The sequence below is a fragment of the Theobroma cacao genome, chromosome 6 (assembly GCF_000208745.1).
Source record: "Theobroma cacao cultivar B97-61/B2 chromosome 6, Criollo_cocoa_genome_V2, whole genome shotgun sequence".
Lineage (NCBI taxonomy): Eukaryota > Viridiplantae > Streptophyta > Magnoliopsida > Malvales > Malvaceae > Theobroma > Theobroma cacao.
The window spans coordinates 1,674,208-1,690,215 of NC_030855.1; the positions used below are offsets into that span (position 1 = coordinate 1,674,208).

At 30.9% G+C, this 16,008-nt stretch overlaps 1 protein-coding gene across 2 annotated transcripts; it reads right to left on the reverse strand.

Annotated features, from left to right (window-relative positions):
* Window positions 1-7,846, reverse strand: LOC18595216 (TMV resistance protein N). Of its 2 annotated transcripts, XM_018123372.1 has the most exons (8): window positions 6,850-7,846; window positions 4,969-6,064; window positions 4,812-4,855; window positions 3,306-3,543; window positions 3,090-3,192; window positions 1,936-2,948; window positions 407-957; window positions 1-294 (listed from the first exon to the last, which is right to left on the reverse strand). In XM_018123372.1, exons 1-7 carry the CDS (start codon window positions 7,350-7,352, stop codon window positions 418-420), a joined length of 3,537 nt encoding a protein of 1,178 aa, XP_017978861.1. In that variant the 5' UTR covers window positions 7,353-7,846; the 3' UTR covers window positions 1-294; window positions 407-417. The 2 variants fall into 2 exon arrangements, with proteins under 2 accessions (XP_017978861.1, XP_017978860.1); XM_018123371.1 differs by having other exon boundaries at window positions 1,936-3,192.

A 16,008-nucleotide genomic window follows, 5' to 3' on the forward strand; every position in this document is an offset into this window, starting at 1 on the left:
TAGCAACACAATTGAAGTGCCATTTTTATTCACTTAGCATACACAATTTTAAACTTTGTAAACCACACCATAGGATTTGAATCTGACTTTTCAAGTAAAGAACATAAACAACTATCAAAAAATGAAATATTCAAATGCACGTTACAACACAACTTAGGTTTAATTAATACTACGTTCACATAAAGCTGTTAAAGTGCGCACAACTAGGCTGAAATGCTAATGGCAAAGATAAGAGGATCAAAACGATATCCGCAAAGGATTTCACCTCGGTCCTAATTTTATGACCTTTTCAACCTGAAAATAAGGAAGAAAGGATATACATGAAAATTAAACTTATAAGAGATGCTCCTAGATCTTACTTTTCGAGATAAAATAGAAATAATTAAAGTCCAATTTTAGTGATTACCTGTTGATCCATCAATCGTGTCTTTTTCTTTTCTTGCTAGGCTGCTCCATTGTTGGGTCCAAGTCCTCCAAATCACTTGGAAACACTAATCGAGCCCCACACTTGTTCACCTTGGTACCAATGCCAAGGGTTTCGAATAAAATCTCGATTCCAATACAACTCCGTATCCAATCTCCGCTTCGTAAAATCTCATATTGGCCACTTTTGTGCTTCAAAATATTGTCCAAAATGTCACGATGCAAATAGCGTAGCCAAAGGTGGTCCTCGGAGATCTGGCCTGATTTGCTTTTAAAATAATACCCTGCAGTGGGTGTCCTACATGTAAAACCTTCAAAATGGATTTTAATAGTACAACTAATTTGCTCCCGCCTCCAAGCAACATTATTAGAGGCAGGCACAAGAGCACAGCACAAGGCAAATCCCATCCACTGAATATCATTTTGCAAATTGGGTATCATTACTGAACATTCCTCACTCTGGTGACTAAACCATTCAAAGATTTCACTTCCAGGTATAACAATGTCAAATTCTTGTCTTGCATTCGCAACTGCCTGCAAAACAAAACCTCGTTATTGGGTAATTAGCTTTAGATTAAATACACATTTTGTCATAGAATTATATTGAAACTTTCAATGCCTGGAGTTTGAAATTCTTAATTAGATGCTTAGACTTTAGTTCAATTAGTCTGTTTGGACAGTTTGATTGATATTGTTACTCAAACGGATGAAGTGATCAAAGCAACGAGTAAGAATGCATCACATGTCTAAAAAAAAACATCATTTTACTTTTTTATTTATGTAAAAATTGTTATTTCAAAAATTAAAATTAAAAAATTTAAAAAATAAAAAACTGTTTTTGTTACAAAATTTTACTTTTAAAATTAAAAATAATTTTTTTGGAAAATTCAATATATTAAAAAAAATTCCAACTTTCTTAAAAATGTTATCTTTGAAATTTAAAATAAACAAATTTTAAAATATGAAAAAAAATATAAAACAAATTATTTTTGAAATAAAAAATAAAAAATTGGGGGGAAAGAGAGAGAAGGGTAGGGGGCAAATTAGTACCAATCTAGCCAGCACGAGCTACATCGACACCTTCCCTCTATTTGCTCCCCACCCTCTTCTTCCCTATCTCCCTGATCAATTCCCCTCTTTTCTCTCTCCCTGATTTTTTTTCCTTGTTTTGTTTTTTTTTCTTAATTTGTCATTTTCCAGGTTTTAAAAATTTTCAGAATTTTTATTTAATATTAAAAATAAAAAATAAAAACAAAAAATGATGTGTCACATGTATACACTTTTTTGTTAATTATTTTTTTGTCACATCACCGGTTTAAATAACATTATTAATTAAAGATTCAAATCATTTATATTCAACGAAATTAAATTGAGTATTTAATTATTACTTTTAAAATTTTAAGTACGAAATCGATAATTTTACTATAATTGGGATAACAAATATGTAATTAATCCATTAATTTACTATTATAAATTCTAGAAAGTGAGAGTAAGAGAGCTTGAGAAATGTACCTTAAGATGTCCTTTTAGCATTCTTAATGCATTATCATTCGCAGCCAATTTGAAGCAGTTAACACCATAATAATGTATCGTATACGATGCAGTGTAAGCTTTTGTTGGATTTGGAACTATTTCCAATGAAGCACAACCATCTAACCCTACTGCGATTATACTTGATGGAAGCTGAGGCAATGTTTCAAGCTTTTTGCAACCCCCCAGTTCGAGAAGGTAAAGCTTGGGAAGTTGACAAAGATTTGTAGGTAGGCTGACGAAATTGTTATCCTTAAGAATCAGTGTGACCAATGAGGATAAGCAACATATAGCACTAGGAAGAGCCCCTTCACAAAGATTCCTGTCGCTTATATTCAGCTCTCTTAAAGAACTCAAACTTGATAAACGAGGTAACTTCAGAGCCATGGAATTCAGACTTTTTTTTAGAAGCATGGGATTCAAACTTGATAGCAGTACTCCGCATCCCTTCCTATATATCCACTGTAGGAAGGATGGTGGTGAATCTTCAAGTACAGAGCAGCCCGACAGATCAAGAACCTTTAGGCTGCTGAGATTTCCAACTGAAGAAGGAAGTTCTTCCATACTTGTGCCATCTAAATGGACCTCTAGCAAATGTTCCATTTTTCCGGTAATCTCTGGAAACCTTTGAAGATTCTTACAGCCTGAAAGAATCAATATTTCAAGAGATTCCATTCCAATTTTGGTTGGGAGACTCTTAAGGCTTTTGCAGTTTCTTAAATTCAAAAGTTTAAGCTTGGGCGAAAATGCGATGGATGGATGGACATGTGCTAAGCTGGTGCAGCCTTCCAAATTCAAACTTTCGAGATTTTCCATCATTCTGAAGTCCGGTAAATTTTCAAGTTCAGAGCAACCCGAGAGATTAAGAACTTTGAGATTGCTGAGATGTCCAAATGAAGAGGTAAGTTCTTTAATACTTGTCCCATCTAAATAGAGCTCCAGCAAACATTCCATTTCCCCGGTAATTTCTGGAAACCTTCGAAGATTTGAGCAGCCTGAAAGAATAAATGTTTCAAGGGATTGCATTCTAATTTTGGTTGGGAGACTCCGAAGGCTTATGCAGTTTCTAAAATTCAAAAGTTTAAGCTTGGGTAGAAATGCGATGGATGGATGAACATGTACTAAGTTGGTACAACCTGTTAAATTCAAACTTTCCAGATTTTCGGTCGTTGTGAAGTCTGGTGTCCTGATCAGCTTTCGGGAGCCTTGGAGGTCAAGGAATTTCAGTTTATTTAAATGCTGTCGACGAAACAATAAAAGGAAAAGAATGTTATTTTTTAATGATATTCAAATTATATGTAATTTATATGAAGCTAAGTTAAAAGGTCAACATCAAATAAAGTAATTCTTACTCTGTCTCCGTTCCATAGTTGTTTAATGCAACTATTAGGTAGGAGAAGCGCAACAAGGTTGTCTGGTTGGAAGTCCCAAGGCAATGATTTTAAAGGACATCCAAGCCACTCAAAAAGCCGTAACTCATTAGAAAGATATATGTGATCACAAGCTTTTAGGAGACCATGAACCATGAGCAATCTTAGTTTTCTCATCTTCAAGAAGGCATCAGCCCTCAAAGTGAAAGTCTTGTACACCCTAATAAATGATAAGCAAAGGCAAAAAGACAAATGAGCTTCACAACATATTTAGAGCAATCCAACAACCAAAAAAGTTGGAGTATGTGCTCATGAACTTGAGTTTCATCTTCCACAAAAATTATTTAAGTCTTCAAATATATTGATTTCTAATGCAATCAATATATGTCTTTCGCATTCTTATTTCTTGTCCAAATTCAATCAAAATTTAGATTCCTTTATCAAGCTCTCATGGTTTTTCCTTTTCGTATTTTGGTAGCATTAATGTACTAATAATATATCATTGAAATTTTTAGGTAAAGTCATTCCAAATTTTTATTTTAGGAATTGGTTTAATTGATAGATGAATATTTCTTTAGTTACCTATGTATCTTTACAATCTCCACAAATATTGTAACTCAGTTCTTTTATATAAAATGAAAATTAACATAATTTCTTTAAATAAATAAAACATGTTTGGCATATCCATTCCATACTACTCAAATTGGCTACCATTTATGAAGCCCTCGGTAGGCTTAATAAGCTACCATTTGACAGTTAAAGATAATTCAGAGGAAAGAAAGAAAAAAGGAAAAAAAAAACATTCTTACTAAATAAAAATAAATTAAAAGTGTGGCATATAAAATATAAAAACTTAATTAAATAAAATAAAATATATTTAAAATTTTAATTTTTATATAGTTAATAGAATTATATATGGATATTTAAATAAAATAAATATCAATCAATTATTAATTCCATGAAACTAATTGATAAAATGTTTAATTAATATTAATAGTTATAATGTAAATGTTTAAATTGATTTCAATTCTTTTATTTTCTTGTAAAGAAAACTAATTATGTTATTTTTACATGGTAAATGTAATATCCATGCTTATATGTTTATTTAAATAGTTAAAAAAAACATTTTATTTCATACCATTGCTTTTATATATAATTTCAGAAAAGAAATAAATGAAAGTTGAAAATGTGTAACATAAAACTATTATACTTAATAAAATAAATTAAAATAGGATTACATAATACATTTGAAATGTTTATTTAATTTTGTACGTAGTATATTGTATTTTATAAGAAGTAATATAATGCATGAGAATTATATTCATTAATTAAGAATATCTCAATTTGATAAGAAAATCAATAATTAAGAATAAAATAGTTAATTTAATAGATTATAAAAAATAAATATGTGGTTTACTATTTGTATTTTTGGAATTCAGGTTTTTATAATTAATAAAGATAAAGATAAAAGGAGATATATATTTGTACCCTATAGTGTTGTTGATGACCATGCCTTCAATCGCTTCTGTACCCTAAACATCAAGAGTATCATAAGACTTTACACAAAGAAAATGGATAATTTGCCAAGTTAAGTAAAGAGTAAAATAAGTAAATAAATACATTATACTCTTTATGAAATACTAACCGAGTTTTGTGTTAGCACTTGATATACATCACTGTCCTCCGACAATCTACATCGTTTGCCAGGTTCATCAAGAGACTTTTGTCGAACAATATTTCTTCCCATCTCTTGTAGCAAATCATGCATCCAAATTTTGTTGTATTTAACTATTACGAGAGATCTCTCTATGAGAACATCTAATCCAATATCTGGATAATACCCACAACCATCCAGTATTTTTTTTACAAAATCTCTGTCGCGCCCCTTAAAGAAATGTGCAATATCTAGAAATATATTCTTCTCTGTATCCGTTAATCCATCAAAGCTTATTTGAAGACAATTGAGAATTCTATTGTTAGGTTCACTTTTAAGTCTATCTATGGCACTTCTCCATTGAGCTGCACCTCTACCACAAAGAAAAGAGCCCAAAACTTCAAGAGCTAATGGAAGGCCACTAGCATATTCCACAACGCTTTCGGAAAGCGATATGAAATCATCTTTCGGTCTATCACTTTTGAAAGCTTTCAAACTCAAAAGCTGTAGGGCTTCGGAGTCATCCAATGTTGTAGGCTTATATACATCATCAACTTCGTAGGAGTGCAACAACAGATGCTCATCTCTAGATGTTATGATGATTCTGCTCCCTAAACCAAACCAATCACGCTTTTCAACCAAGCATTTGAAGTGTTGCATGTTATCCGCATCATCAATAACAACGAGAACCATTTTATGACGTAGCCTACGTCTTATAATTTCAATTCCGTCCTCAACACTAAAAAATTGGAAATCTTGTCCAGGTAATAGCAAAGAAAGAAGTTGTTTTTGTAAAGAAAGAAGTCCGGATTTCATTGCAACTTCTCGAACATCAGCAAGAAAGCATTTACCTTCAAAATAACCAGACATCTGGTTATAAACAACTCTTGCAAGAGTTGTTTTACCTATGCCACCCATTCCACAAATTCCTACAATGCGAACATCATCTTTCCTAAAGCATATTTTGTCACGCAGCTCAACCAAACGTGAATTAATTCCAATCAAGTCATTACGAACACTGGGATATGTTTGACATAACTTTTTTGATATCACTCTAACGACATCTTGTATGAATTCCGATTCGTATCTATAAACCCAAAAGGTCAAATAAACATCATAAATCAGAAAACAAAAATTATTGTTTGATTTATATTATATTTGAATTTTATCAACACACGTTGCTGCAGGGACAAAATTTTTTATTAATATATATATTAACATCAATATATCAAAAAATTATTCACAACATTATTTAGTTTATTTGCAATTAACATTAATTAATTTTTTTTCTTTTTTGTCCATATTAATCTTAATATTTTTGATATAACCAATTAAACTTCCTACGAATTTATTTTTAGATATAACACATAGAAGAAGATGTAATGTAAAAAATAAAATTAGTACTTAACTATTGTTGATATTAATATACGTTTTATGGACCTCATATCAGTAAAAAATAAAATAAATTTTAAAATTATAAATTAAACTTTTCTCTAATTAATAGGCATGTTGAGTTGGAAAAGTGAACTCATGAAAAGTGATATTATAGTTTATCTAAATCTTCACTGATCTGAAATCTCTTACGAGAGATACTAAAAAATTAAAGTAAGCTCATGTCAAAATGGATCTCTCTCCTCTATGCTATTATTCTTGTGTTAGACATTCTCCATTTTCATTTCTTTTGTTATTGACAATATAAAAATAATAGTAAGAAATAAATAATTTTTTAACCTATTTAGATAAACATATAATAAGCATATTAAGTTAAGATATAAATAAAACATATAATCATATTATAATTGATTTTCAAAAAATATTATATTACCATGTCAAAAAAAAAGGTCAAACAATGTTAATGGAAGGAGGAGGTACCTATCTTTTAACTCCCATCCAGTGATACAAGATGCTTCAAGTAAAGCATCTCGCCACCTTCTTGTCTTGTCTTGATTATATCTTTTTTCATGTTCAGCAAAGGCTTCTTCAACGCTCCCTTCCTGTTTCCGTAGCTCACGTGGCTCGACATCATAAAAAACAGGATAGATCTCATGTCCACTCTCTTTTTTCTGTTTAAGAATCTCAACAAGTTCATCTAGACACCAACTTGAAAAAGCATACGTTTTTGAAAAAACGATGATTGAACACCATGATCCTCCAATTGCTTTAAGGAGCTCTGGTGCGATGCTTTTGCCTTGCTCAAGCTTTGGGTCATCTCTGAAAGTGATCAATCCCTTCTCTATTAAACAAGAATATAGATGGTCTGTGAAGCCCTTGCGGGTGTCTTCACCACTAAAGCTTAAGAAAACATCATATTTCCATTGAGAAGAAGATGAAGATGATGATGGAGAGGAAGTCAAGACAATACCGTCATCTTCCATGAGGAGAAGCAAGATAGGAAAGGAATCAATTTGGAGAGTAAATAATGCTGGAGAGAAAATGAAAAGCAAATTGACTTGACTGTTGAAAAGCGTTCACATGAATTCCAAAAGTTTGCTTCTTCCACTATTTCAATTCCAAAGGCATTGGAATTCCAAAGCAAATAGTGTCAAGTAAAAACATGTCGCTGAATGGAATAAATGCAAAGCAAATTGACTTGACAGTTGAAAAGCGTTCACGTGAATTCCCAAATTTTGCTTCTTCGACCATTTCAATTCCAAAGCATTGGCGTGGGATCTACTTTTACGCGTGGTTGTTTTTTCCATGCGGAAAAAATAAAAAATATACAAGTCACGCCTCCCCTAAAGGAGACCGTGGATCCTAAAGGAATACGACTTTGGAGGAAATATTTGAGGTAATGAGGCAAGAAATGCAAGAGATGAAGGTATGGCCAAGCTATGGCCTTTGCCTAGCTTTTGAGCTTTTATTATATCAAATTAAAACATATAAACACGTATAAAAAAAATCAAATTAAAACATATAAACACGTATAAAAAAAATCAAATTAAAACATATAAACACGTACCAAAAAAATAAAACTATTAAATACTAAAAAATCAAATTACCATTAAAACTCAAGAAAACATCATATTTTCATTGAGAAGAAGATGAAGATGATGGAGAGGAAGTGAAGATAGTACCATCATTTTCCATGAGGAGAGAGGGAGGAGGAGGAGGAGGAGCAGGACGGCAAAGGAAACAATTTCGACAATAAATAATGCAATAAAATGAAAGCAAATTGACTTGACTGACTTTCCTATTTCAATTCCACAACATTGACGTGGGTACGTCTTCATCACAAAAGACCTACTTTTACGCGTTTTTGACGTGAAGGTACTTACGGGTCAATTGGAGTGCATCTTTTTCTACATATCCTCATCTTCATCGTGGATTTTTGAGTGATGGAAGATGAATAAGTTTGACCAAGGAAGATCGTGCAAACTGCTTTCAAATTTTTTATCGTATATTATGACAAAATTTAATATTTCATATTTGATATTAAAAAAAAATATTTTGATACATTAATTTAATAATAATCAAAATATCTACCAAGTCTTATATTTATACATTTTGTTTAATTTAATTTTTATATTTTAAATTAAATTAAATTAATTTTTTATTTTTAAAAATTACTTTAATTTAATTTCTATCGTATTCAATATTTATATTAAAATGTTGACATCAATGTTGACGTATAGCCAAAGTCACCGTAGAAAATGCGCACTCTTTGTTGGGATGGTAACATTTTCTTGACTTTTATTCTCATGATAAAGACTTATTCTTGGAAGATGTGTGTATGCCCATCTTTGAGCTTTGGAAAAATTAGGCCAAACACAAATATTTTCTTTTTGAATGNTATTTTTAAAATTACTTTAATTTAATTTCTATCGTATTCAATATTTATATTAAAATGTTGACATCAATGTTGACGTATAGCCAAAGTCACCGTAGAAAATGCGCACTCTTTGTTGGGATGGTAACATTTTCTTGACTTTTATTCTCATGATAAAGACTTATTCTTGGAAGATGTGTGTATGCCCATCTTTGAGCTTTGGAAAAATTAGGCCAAACACAAATATTTTCTTTTTGAAGGGCAAGACAATATTATTACTCAAAGCTGGAGAGAGAAAATACGTAGGAGGAACTGTAAGGGCCAGTTCCTGAAAGGGAAGGTTTAAAGAGCATAGCATTGAAGCAAAAGAAAACAACCTTACAAAAGATGCCACTCTACTAAAAAACAAACAAAATGGAGAAGGAATCAGCATGAGAAACGCATGCGGGAAGAAAAACTCAGCATGATAAACAGAGGGTTCCATAAGTAGCCCAAAGTGAAACTCATCAAAGCAGAATCGTAATGCATGGCAAAGCATTTTGAGAGTCCGTGTAGATTAGAGCAGACCCGAGAAGTGATCAGACCTGATAATCGCAGCTTTAGCAAGACCATCAGCTAAGCTGTTAGCTTCTCTATTGACGTGGACAAAGGATAAATTTCTGATATTAGTTGAAGAGCTTCGATGGAATTAGACAAGTTCTTCATGTGCCAAGGGACTGGTTTCAAAACAGAATTAGACAATTTCTGATATGGAGGATGAATACGTTGAAGAAGAAGAAGAAGATGAAGAAAGAGGATCGTGCAAGCTGGTTTCAAAAAAGAGTTTTGATGTTTAGGGTTACGAGTAGTTTAGTAATTCAATTACATTTTTGACATTTTGACCTGAGATATTTATTTGAAATTTAATGAATTCGATTAATATCTGATTTTGCCTTTTTATTGAATTGATTATTATTAGTGATTTACGTACCATGAATAATGTTAAAAGGTAAATCATGTATAATATTTATTAAAGTAAAATAACATAATATGTTTAAAAGTAGGGACTCAGTTAGTTTTATTGTTAATTATTATTATAGTTTATGATTTTTTTCAAAGTTATTACTTATTTTATTATTTGGTAACCGGTAAGAATAAAGAATAAAGAGTAAATAGAAATAAAATATTATAATATATATTATTATATATTATAATATATATATATATGATATATATTTGCTCAGCTAAAAGAAAAGATTTGTATGAATGATAATTAGATGTACAAAATGTTTTATATATAATCATAAAAATTGAATTTAATTATAATAATCAAAAGAATATACATTTTTTTGTTTCATAAGTACTGTTTTGTTTGCCTGTCTTTGGTTGCTTCAAATTTATAAAGATCATTTGGCTTACATGATGTAATTAATTTTTTTAAAAAACAATTATCTTAACATGATTTACAGATGCAAATTCATTAACATTGTCCTTAAATAAGTTGATAAAAGTCTTATAAAAATATAAGTTGATAAAAATTATAAATAAGTTGATAAAAGTCTTATAAAAATATAAGTTGATAAAAATTATAAATAAGTTGATAAAATTACGACATGTTAGAACAACAGAAATTGGTGTCTGTTTAGCCAATAACAGTTAGAACGACAGCTTCCCCTCTTGTCCTCCTTTCCTCTACTTCCCTATCTCCCCAAATCTCCTTCTCTCTCTCCCTAATTTTTTTCTCTTGTTTTTTTTTTTAAATTTTGTGGTTATCAAGATTTTTAATTTTTTAGAAGTATTATTTTAATATTAAAAATAAAAACATTAAAACGAAAACAACAGATAAAAACAAAAAGATGATTAAAAAGAGTATAAAAGTTGTGGGGACAAAGAATTAAAAAGAGCTGCAATTACCTGTTAATCCATCTGTAGTATGTTGACGGATGTGATGAAAATTTGGTGAAGTTGGAGTGCTAGGCTACTCTATTGTTGGGACAAAGAATTAAAAACAGTAGTATGTTAATCCATCAGTAGTATTTTAACATCGTAATGATCTGGTAATGATAAATTTCTTTTTTTTTAAAAAAAAAATGCACTCTAATGGGTATAATAAATCATCTCATCTTATTACTATACATATATAATTAAATATAATGACTGAATATACAAAAAATTTTTTAACCACAATACAATGGGGGAACATACTCGCCATCAACTTATTGATTTCATATGTTAAAATGGCCTATCATATGATTTACTATGAGTAAAATATAACCGTTTTAAACAGGATTATCTTCAATTAATTATTAGCTATGAGGATCTTATCAGTAAATATAGAATCTGAAACTATTAATATTTTTAGTCACCGTCAGATTTTTGGTCACTTTCCACTGATGTTACTTGTTTTGGGGGGGTTATTGGGAGCCGGGTGTATTCGGTAACCTTGTAATAATGCTGCAGATAGATACAAAAGATAGAGTACTGTTTATATGTGGTGGGGCATTTATCTATTTGGAGAAAACTATTTCAGAAAGGTAATTTCATAATTTATTGTCTTATACTCATGGTGATTGCTTGTTAAAATTGTGCTTTTTGCTATGGTTTAATTTTCTCCGACAGTAAGATTCTTCTATCAGCTTTGGAGCACCTGTCCGTACAAATATGAGGAGCAGTGGCTTTACTACTTTTACGCGTGGTTGTTTTTTCCATGCGGAAAAAATAAAAAATATACAAGTCACGCCTCTCCTAAAAGAGACCGTGGATCCTAAAGGAATACGACTTTGGAGGAAATATTTGAGGTAACGAGGCAAGAAATGCAAGAGATGAAGGTATGGCCAAGCTATGGCCTTTGCCTAGCTTTTGAGCTTTTATTATATCAAATTAAAACATATAAACACGTACCAAAAAAATAAAACTATTAAATACTAAAAAATCAAATTACCATTAAAACTCAAGAAAACATCATATTTTCATTGAGAAACAGATGAAGATGATGGAGAGGAAGTGAAGATAGTAGCATCATTTTCCATGAGGAGAAGGAGGAGGAGGAGCAGGATAGCAAAGGAAACAATAGGACAATAAATAATGGAATAAAATGAAAAACAAATTGACTTGACTGACTTTCCTATTTCAATTCCACAACATTGACGTGGGTACATTCTTATCACAAAAGACCTACTTTTACGCGTTTTTGACGTGAAGTTACTTACGGGTCAATTGGAGTGCATCTTTTTCTACATATCCTCATCTTTATCGTGGATTTTTGAGTGATGGAAGATGAATGAGTTTGACCAAGGAAGATCGTGCAAACTGCTTTCAAAATTTTTATCGTATATTATGATAAAATTTAATATTTCATATTTGATATTAAAAAAAAATATTTTGATACATTAATTTAATAATAATCAAAATATCTACCAAGTCTTATATTTATACATTTTGTTTAATTTAATTTTTATATTTTAAATTAAATTAAATTAATTTTTTATTTTAAAAATTATTTTAATTTAATTTCTATCGTATTCAATTTTTATATTAAAATGTTGACATCAATGTTGACGTATAGGCAAAGTCACCGTAGAAAATGCGCACTCTTTGTTGGGTTGGTAACATTTTCTTGACTTTTATTCTCATGATAAAGACTTATTCTTGGAAGATGTGTGTATGCCCATCTTTGAGCTTTGGAAAAATTAGGCCAAACACAAATATTTTCTTTTTGAATGGCAAGATAATATTATTACTCAAAGCTGGAAAGAGCAAATGTCAAACCCTGCTTTGTAAAATAATTATAATGTCATTCATATGCTCGATAGAATGTTTGTATATTTAAGAAGTTCAAAAAACTATTAAAAGACGATATTGCCCATAATGGTATCATTGAGTCGATTAAGCCTCGAACTATTTTAAATAGAAATTTTAAGGTAAAATTAAGAGTTTCACAGTTCAAGGATGACTCAAAATGGTAATTCGGAGTTCGAGGATCAATTCGAAGTCAAACCAGAATTTTCACTATCTAGGGGTAAAATCGTAATTTTTTCACCCATGAACAAAATTTGAGATTTTGAGAGAATTTAGATCACATTTGACAAATTGGAGAATGGTATGAGTATAAGGGATGAAAAATATGTCTATGGGTAATTTTTCAGTTTTTGGGGTAAAAATGTAATTTTTCACTTTACGAGGGTAAAAGTGTAATTTTTAAAAAATTTGCTCCACCAAAACTTTGGAAAAGTCTTGAAATTTCATGGAAGACATGGATAAGTGAAGAGGATTGAGTGATAGAAAAAGAAAGTCAAAAAGATGGCTAAAAAAAATAATAAAATAATAAAATATTCAGAAGGTAAATAAAAAAATAATATTTTATTAAGCCTATTAAAAGGCTTGAAAATTTCAGAATTCTTCATTAGGAGGGTCAGCCAAAACCAGCAAGAGAGAGAGAGAAATAAGAACAAACCCTAGAGTGAGAAAATTCAAAGAAAAAGTGTGATTTTTCAAGGAATCAAGTGTTTAAAGATATGATTTTTCAAGCTTAACTTAAGATTTATCATTTCCATGCATTTCTCCTTATTTTTCATGGTTAAATTATGTGTTTTGATGATGGATTCAAATCTGATCATATGGGTTTAGAGAGAGAAAGTTGTTAGATTAATTTGATTTTGAACTATGTTAGTGTTTAGTGTTAGTTTAGCATGTTTATGAGTAAAACAACAAGAAAAATATTCATTTTCTCCATGAATTTCTCTAGGCCGAATCTAGCTAATAGTGTGTGAGGATGAGGTTGACTTTATTTTAAGAGAATTAGATGAAAAAATGATGAATTAAGAGGTTGAAAATTAAATGGGAATTTTTTGTGCAAAAAAATTGAAATTTTTACCCACTAGGGGTAAAAACATAATTTATGGTTCGAATTGATAAATTGGACCACATTCACAGTCATTGAGGTATTGTGGATATAATTAGATAATTAAAATTGAAATGGATGGAATTGGAGTTGAATTGGAGATTTTAGAAATTTATACCGTGTATAGGTGAGTTAGGTCGGACACTGTGATTAAGCGATTGTCCAAACATTTCACACCCTATCTAGTGCATACGCATGGATAAGAGCCTGAAATAATATATATTGATTTGAAACAAATTATTGAATTTTTTGTGTCATGTATTGTGGATAGGTGGTGATATATCTGATACGGGTAAAAGACTACACCCGAGGACCGAGAATAGGAGTATATCTACTCTTAGTACAGTGAGTAAACTTACTATCATCTTAATTATCTAGAGTAGATTTATTTAATGGTGTGATTTTATAGAAAAATAGTTTAATTGGAAAATTATTGTGTTTTATGAGAAAATGGGATTTTATAAAATAATTTTATAAAATTTTTAAAAATTTAATAATGATTTCAAAAATAGAGTAATTGGAGACTTATACTATGATTGTGTTGTTTATCTATAATTTTACATTAAATGTCTTATGATAAATGTGGGTATGACTGGTTATTTTTATGATTTAAAGAATATGTGAACTGCTTTAATTTGCCTTGAATGTGCTAAGTGAGCCATGTCATACTATTGTGATTTTATTGGTTGGTGGATCATAAAGTGGGCATTGCAGTAACGGGGGTTCCGTGGGCCAACCTAATTAGAAGGGCACGGTTCCCAATTATTGAGCTTACCTCGATTGAAAAGACGCGTAGGATAACTCCCGAGGTAGGATTTGAGCACACTTCACGCTAACCACCACGTGAAACTGGGACTCAACTAACGCCGAGGAACGGCTGTGTTGTCAGAGGTGAAATGTGTTTGTGTGTGTGACAATAAACAGCCTTGGCGATTTCGGTAAGATGCCTTCGCGGGGTATCCCCGAAAATGGATTTTTGGCAAGGGCCAAGTTTTTGAAAAGTACGTAAGCCATGTTGAGTAATTGGATGAAATCCAATTATTTATATGGGTTGAGATGAATTATTTTAATTATCTCCTATTACTCGGCTTTAGATTATTTTGATGATGTTTGTCTACTCACTGGTATTTTATAATCTCACCCCTTCTTCTTATATATTTTTCAGGCTCAAAATAGGCAATAAACTGTCAATTGCATCGAAAAGTAAATTTCGGAGTTGTATCCTAGAAAGCAAGGTTATAGACTTAAACCTTCTCAGTTATTTGGGGCCCCACGTGTCATTGTAATTTAAATTGCATACTCCAGTTTTCTATATTACAGTATGTATAAATTTATTTTGTTTTTTTGTACAAAAAATTAATTTTTGGATGTTTCAAAAAAAATATATATATTTTGTTTTACATTAAAATAGATTATTTTAATTAATATTTTTATTTTATTTTATTATTCAAAAAAGAAAAGAAAAAAGAGAGAGGAATGGAAAACTAGTACAAAAACCTTGCAAGGTCTCGAAAGGCATTTGGGGGAAGAATATCTATCGAGACTTCGTGATGGTTGTCACGAGCTCGATGGGAGTTTCGGGTCGTGACAGCATATACGTAGGAGGAACTGTAAGGGCCAGTTACTGAAAGGGAAGGTTTAAAGAGCATAGCATTGAAGCAAAAGAAAACAACCTTACAAAAGATGCCACTCTACTAAAAAACAAACAAAATGGAGAAAGAATCGGCATGAGAAACGCATGCGGGAAGAAAAACTCAGCATGATAAACAGAGGGTTCCATAAATAGCCCAAAGTGAAACTCATGAAGGCAGAATCGTAATGCATGGCAAAGCATTTTGAGAGTCCGTGTAGATTAGAGCAGACCCGAGAAGCGATCAGACTTCAGACCTGATAATCCCAGCTTTAGCAAGACCATCAGCTAAGCTGTTAGCTTCTCTATATATTTGGGCAAAGGATAAATTTCTGATATTAGTTTTAAGAGCTTCGATGGAATTAGACAAGTTCTTCATGTGCCAAGGGACTGAGTTTAGGGTGTTTGTTAGTTATGGAGGATGAATACGTTGAAGAAGTAGAAGAAGATGGAGAAAGAGGATCATGCAAGCTGGTTTCAGAAAAGAGTTTTGATGTTTAGGGTCACGAGTAGTTTAGTAATTCAATTACATTTTTGACATTTTGACCTGAGATATTTTTTTGAAATTTAATGAATTCGATTAATATCTGATTTTTCCTTTTTATTGAATTGATTATTATTAGTGATTTACGTACCATGAATAATGTTAAAAGGTAAATCATGTATAATATTTATTAAAGTAAAATAACATAATATGTTTAAAAGTAGGGACTCAGTTAGTTTTATTGTTAATTATTATTATAGTTTATGATTTTT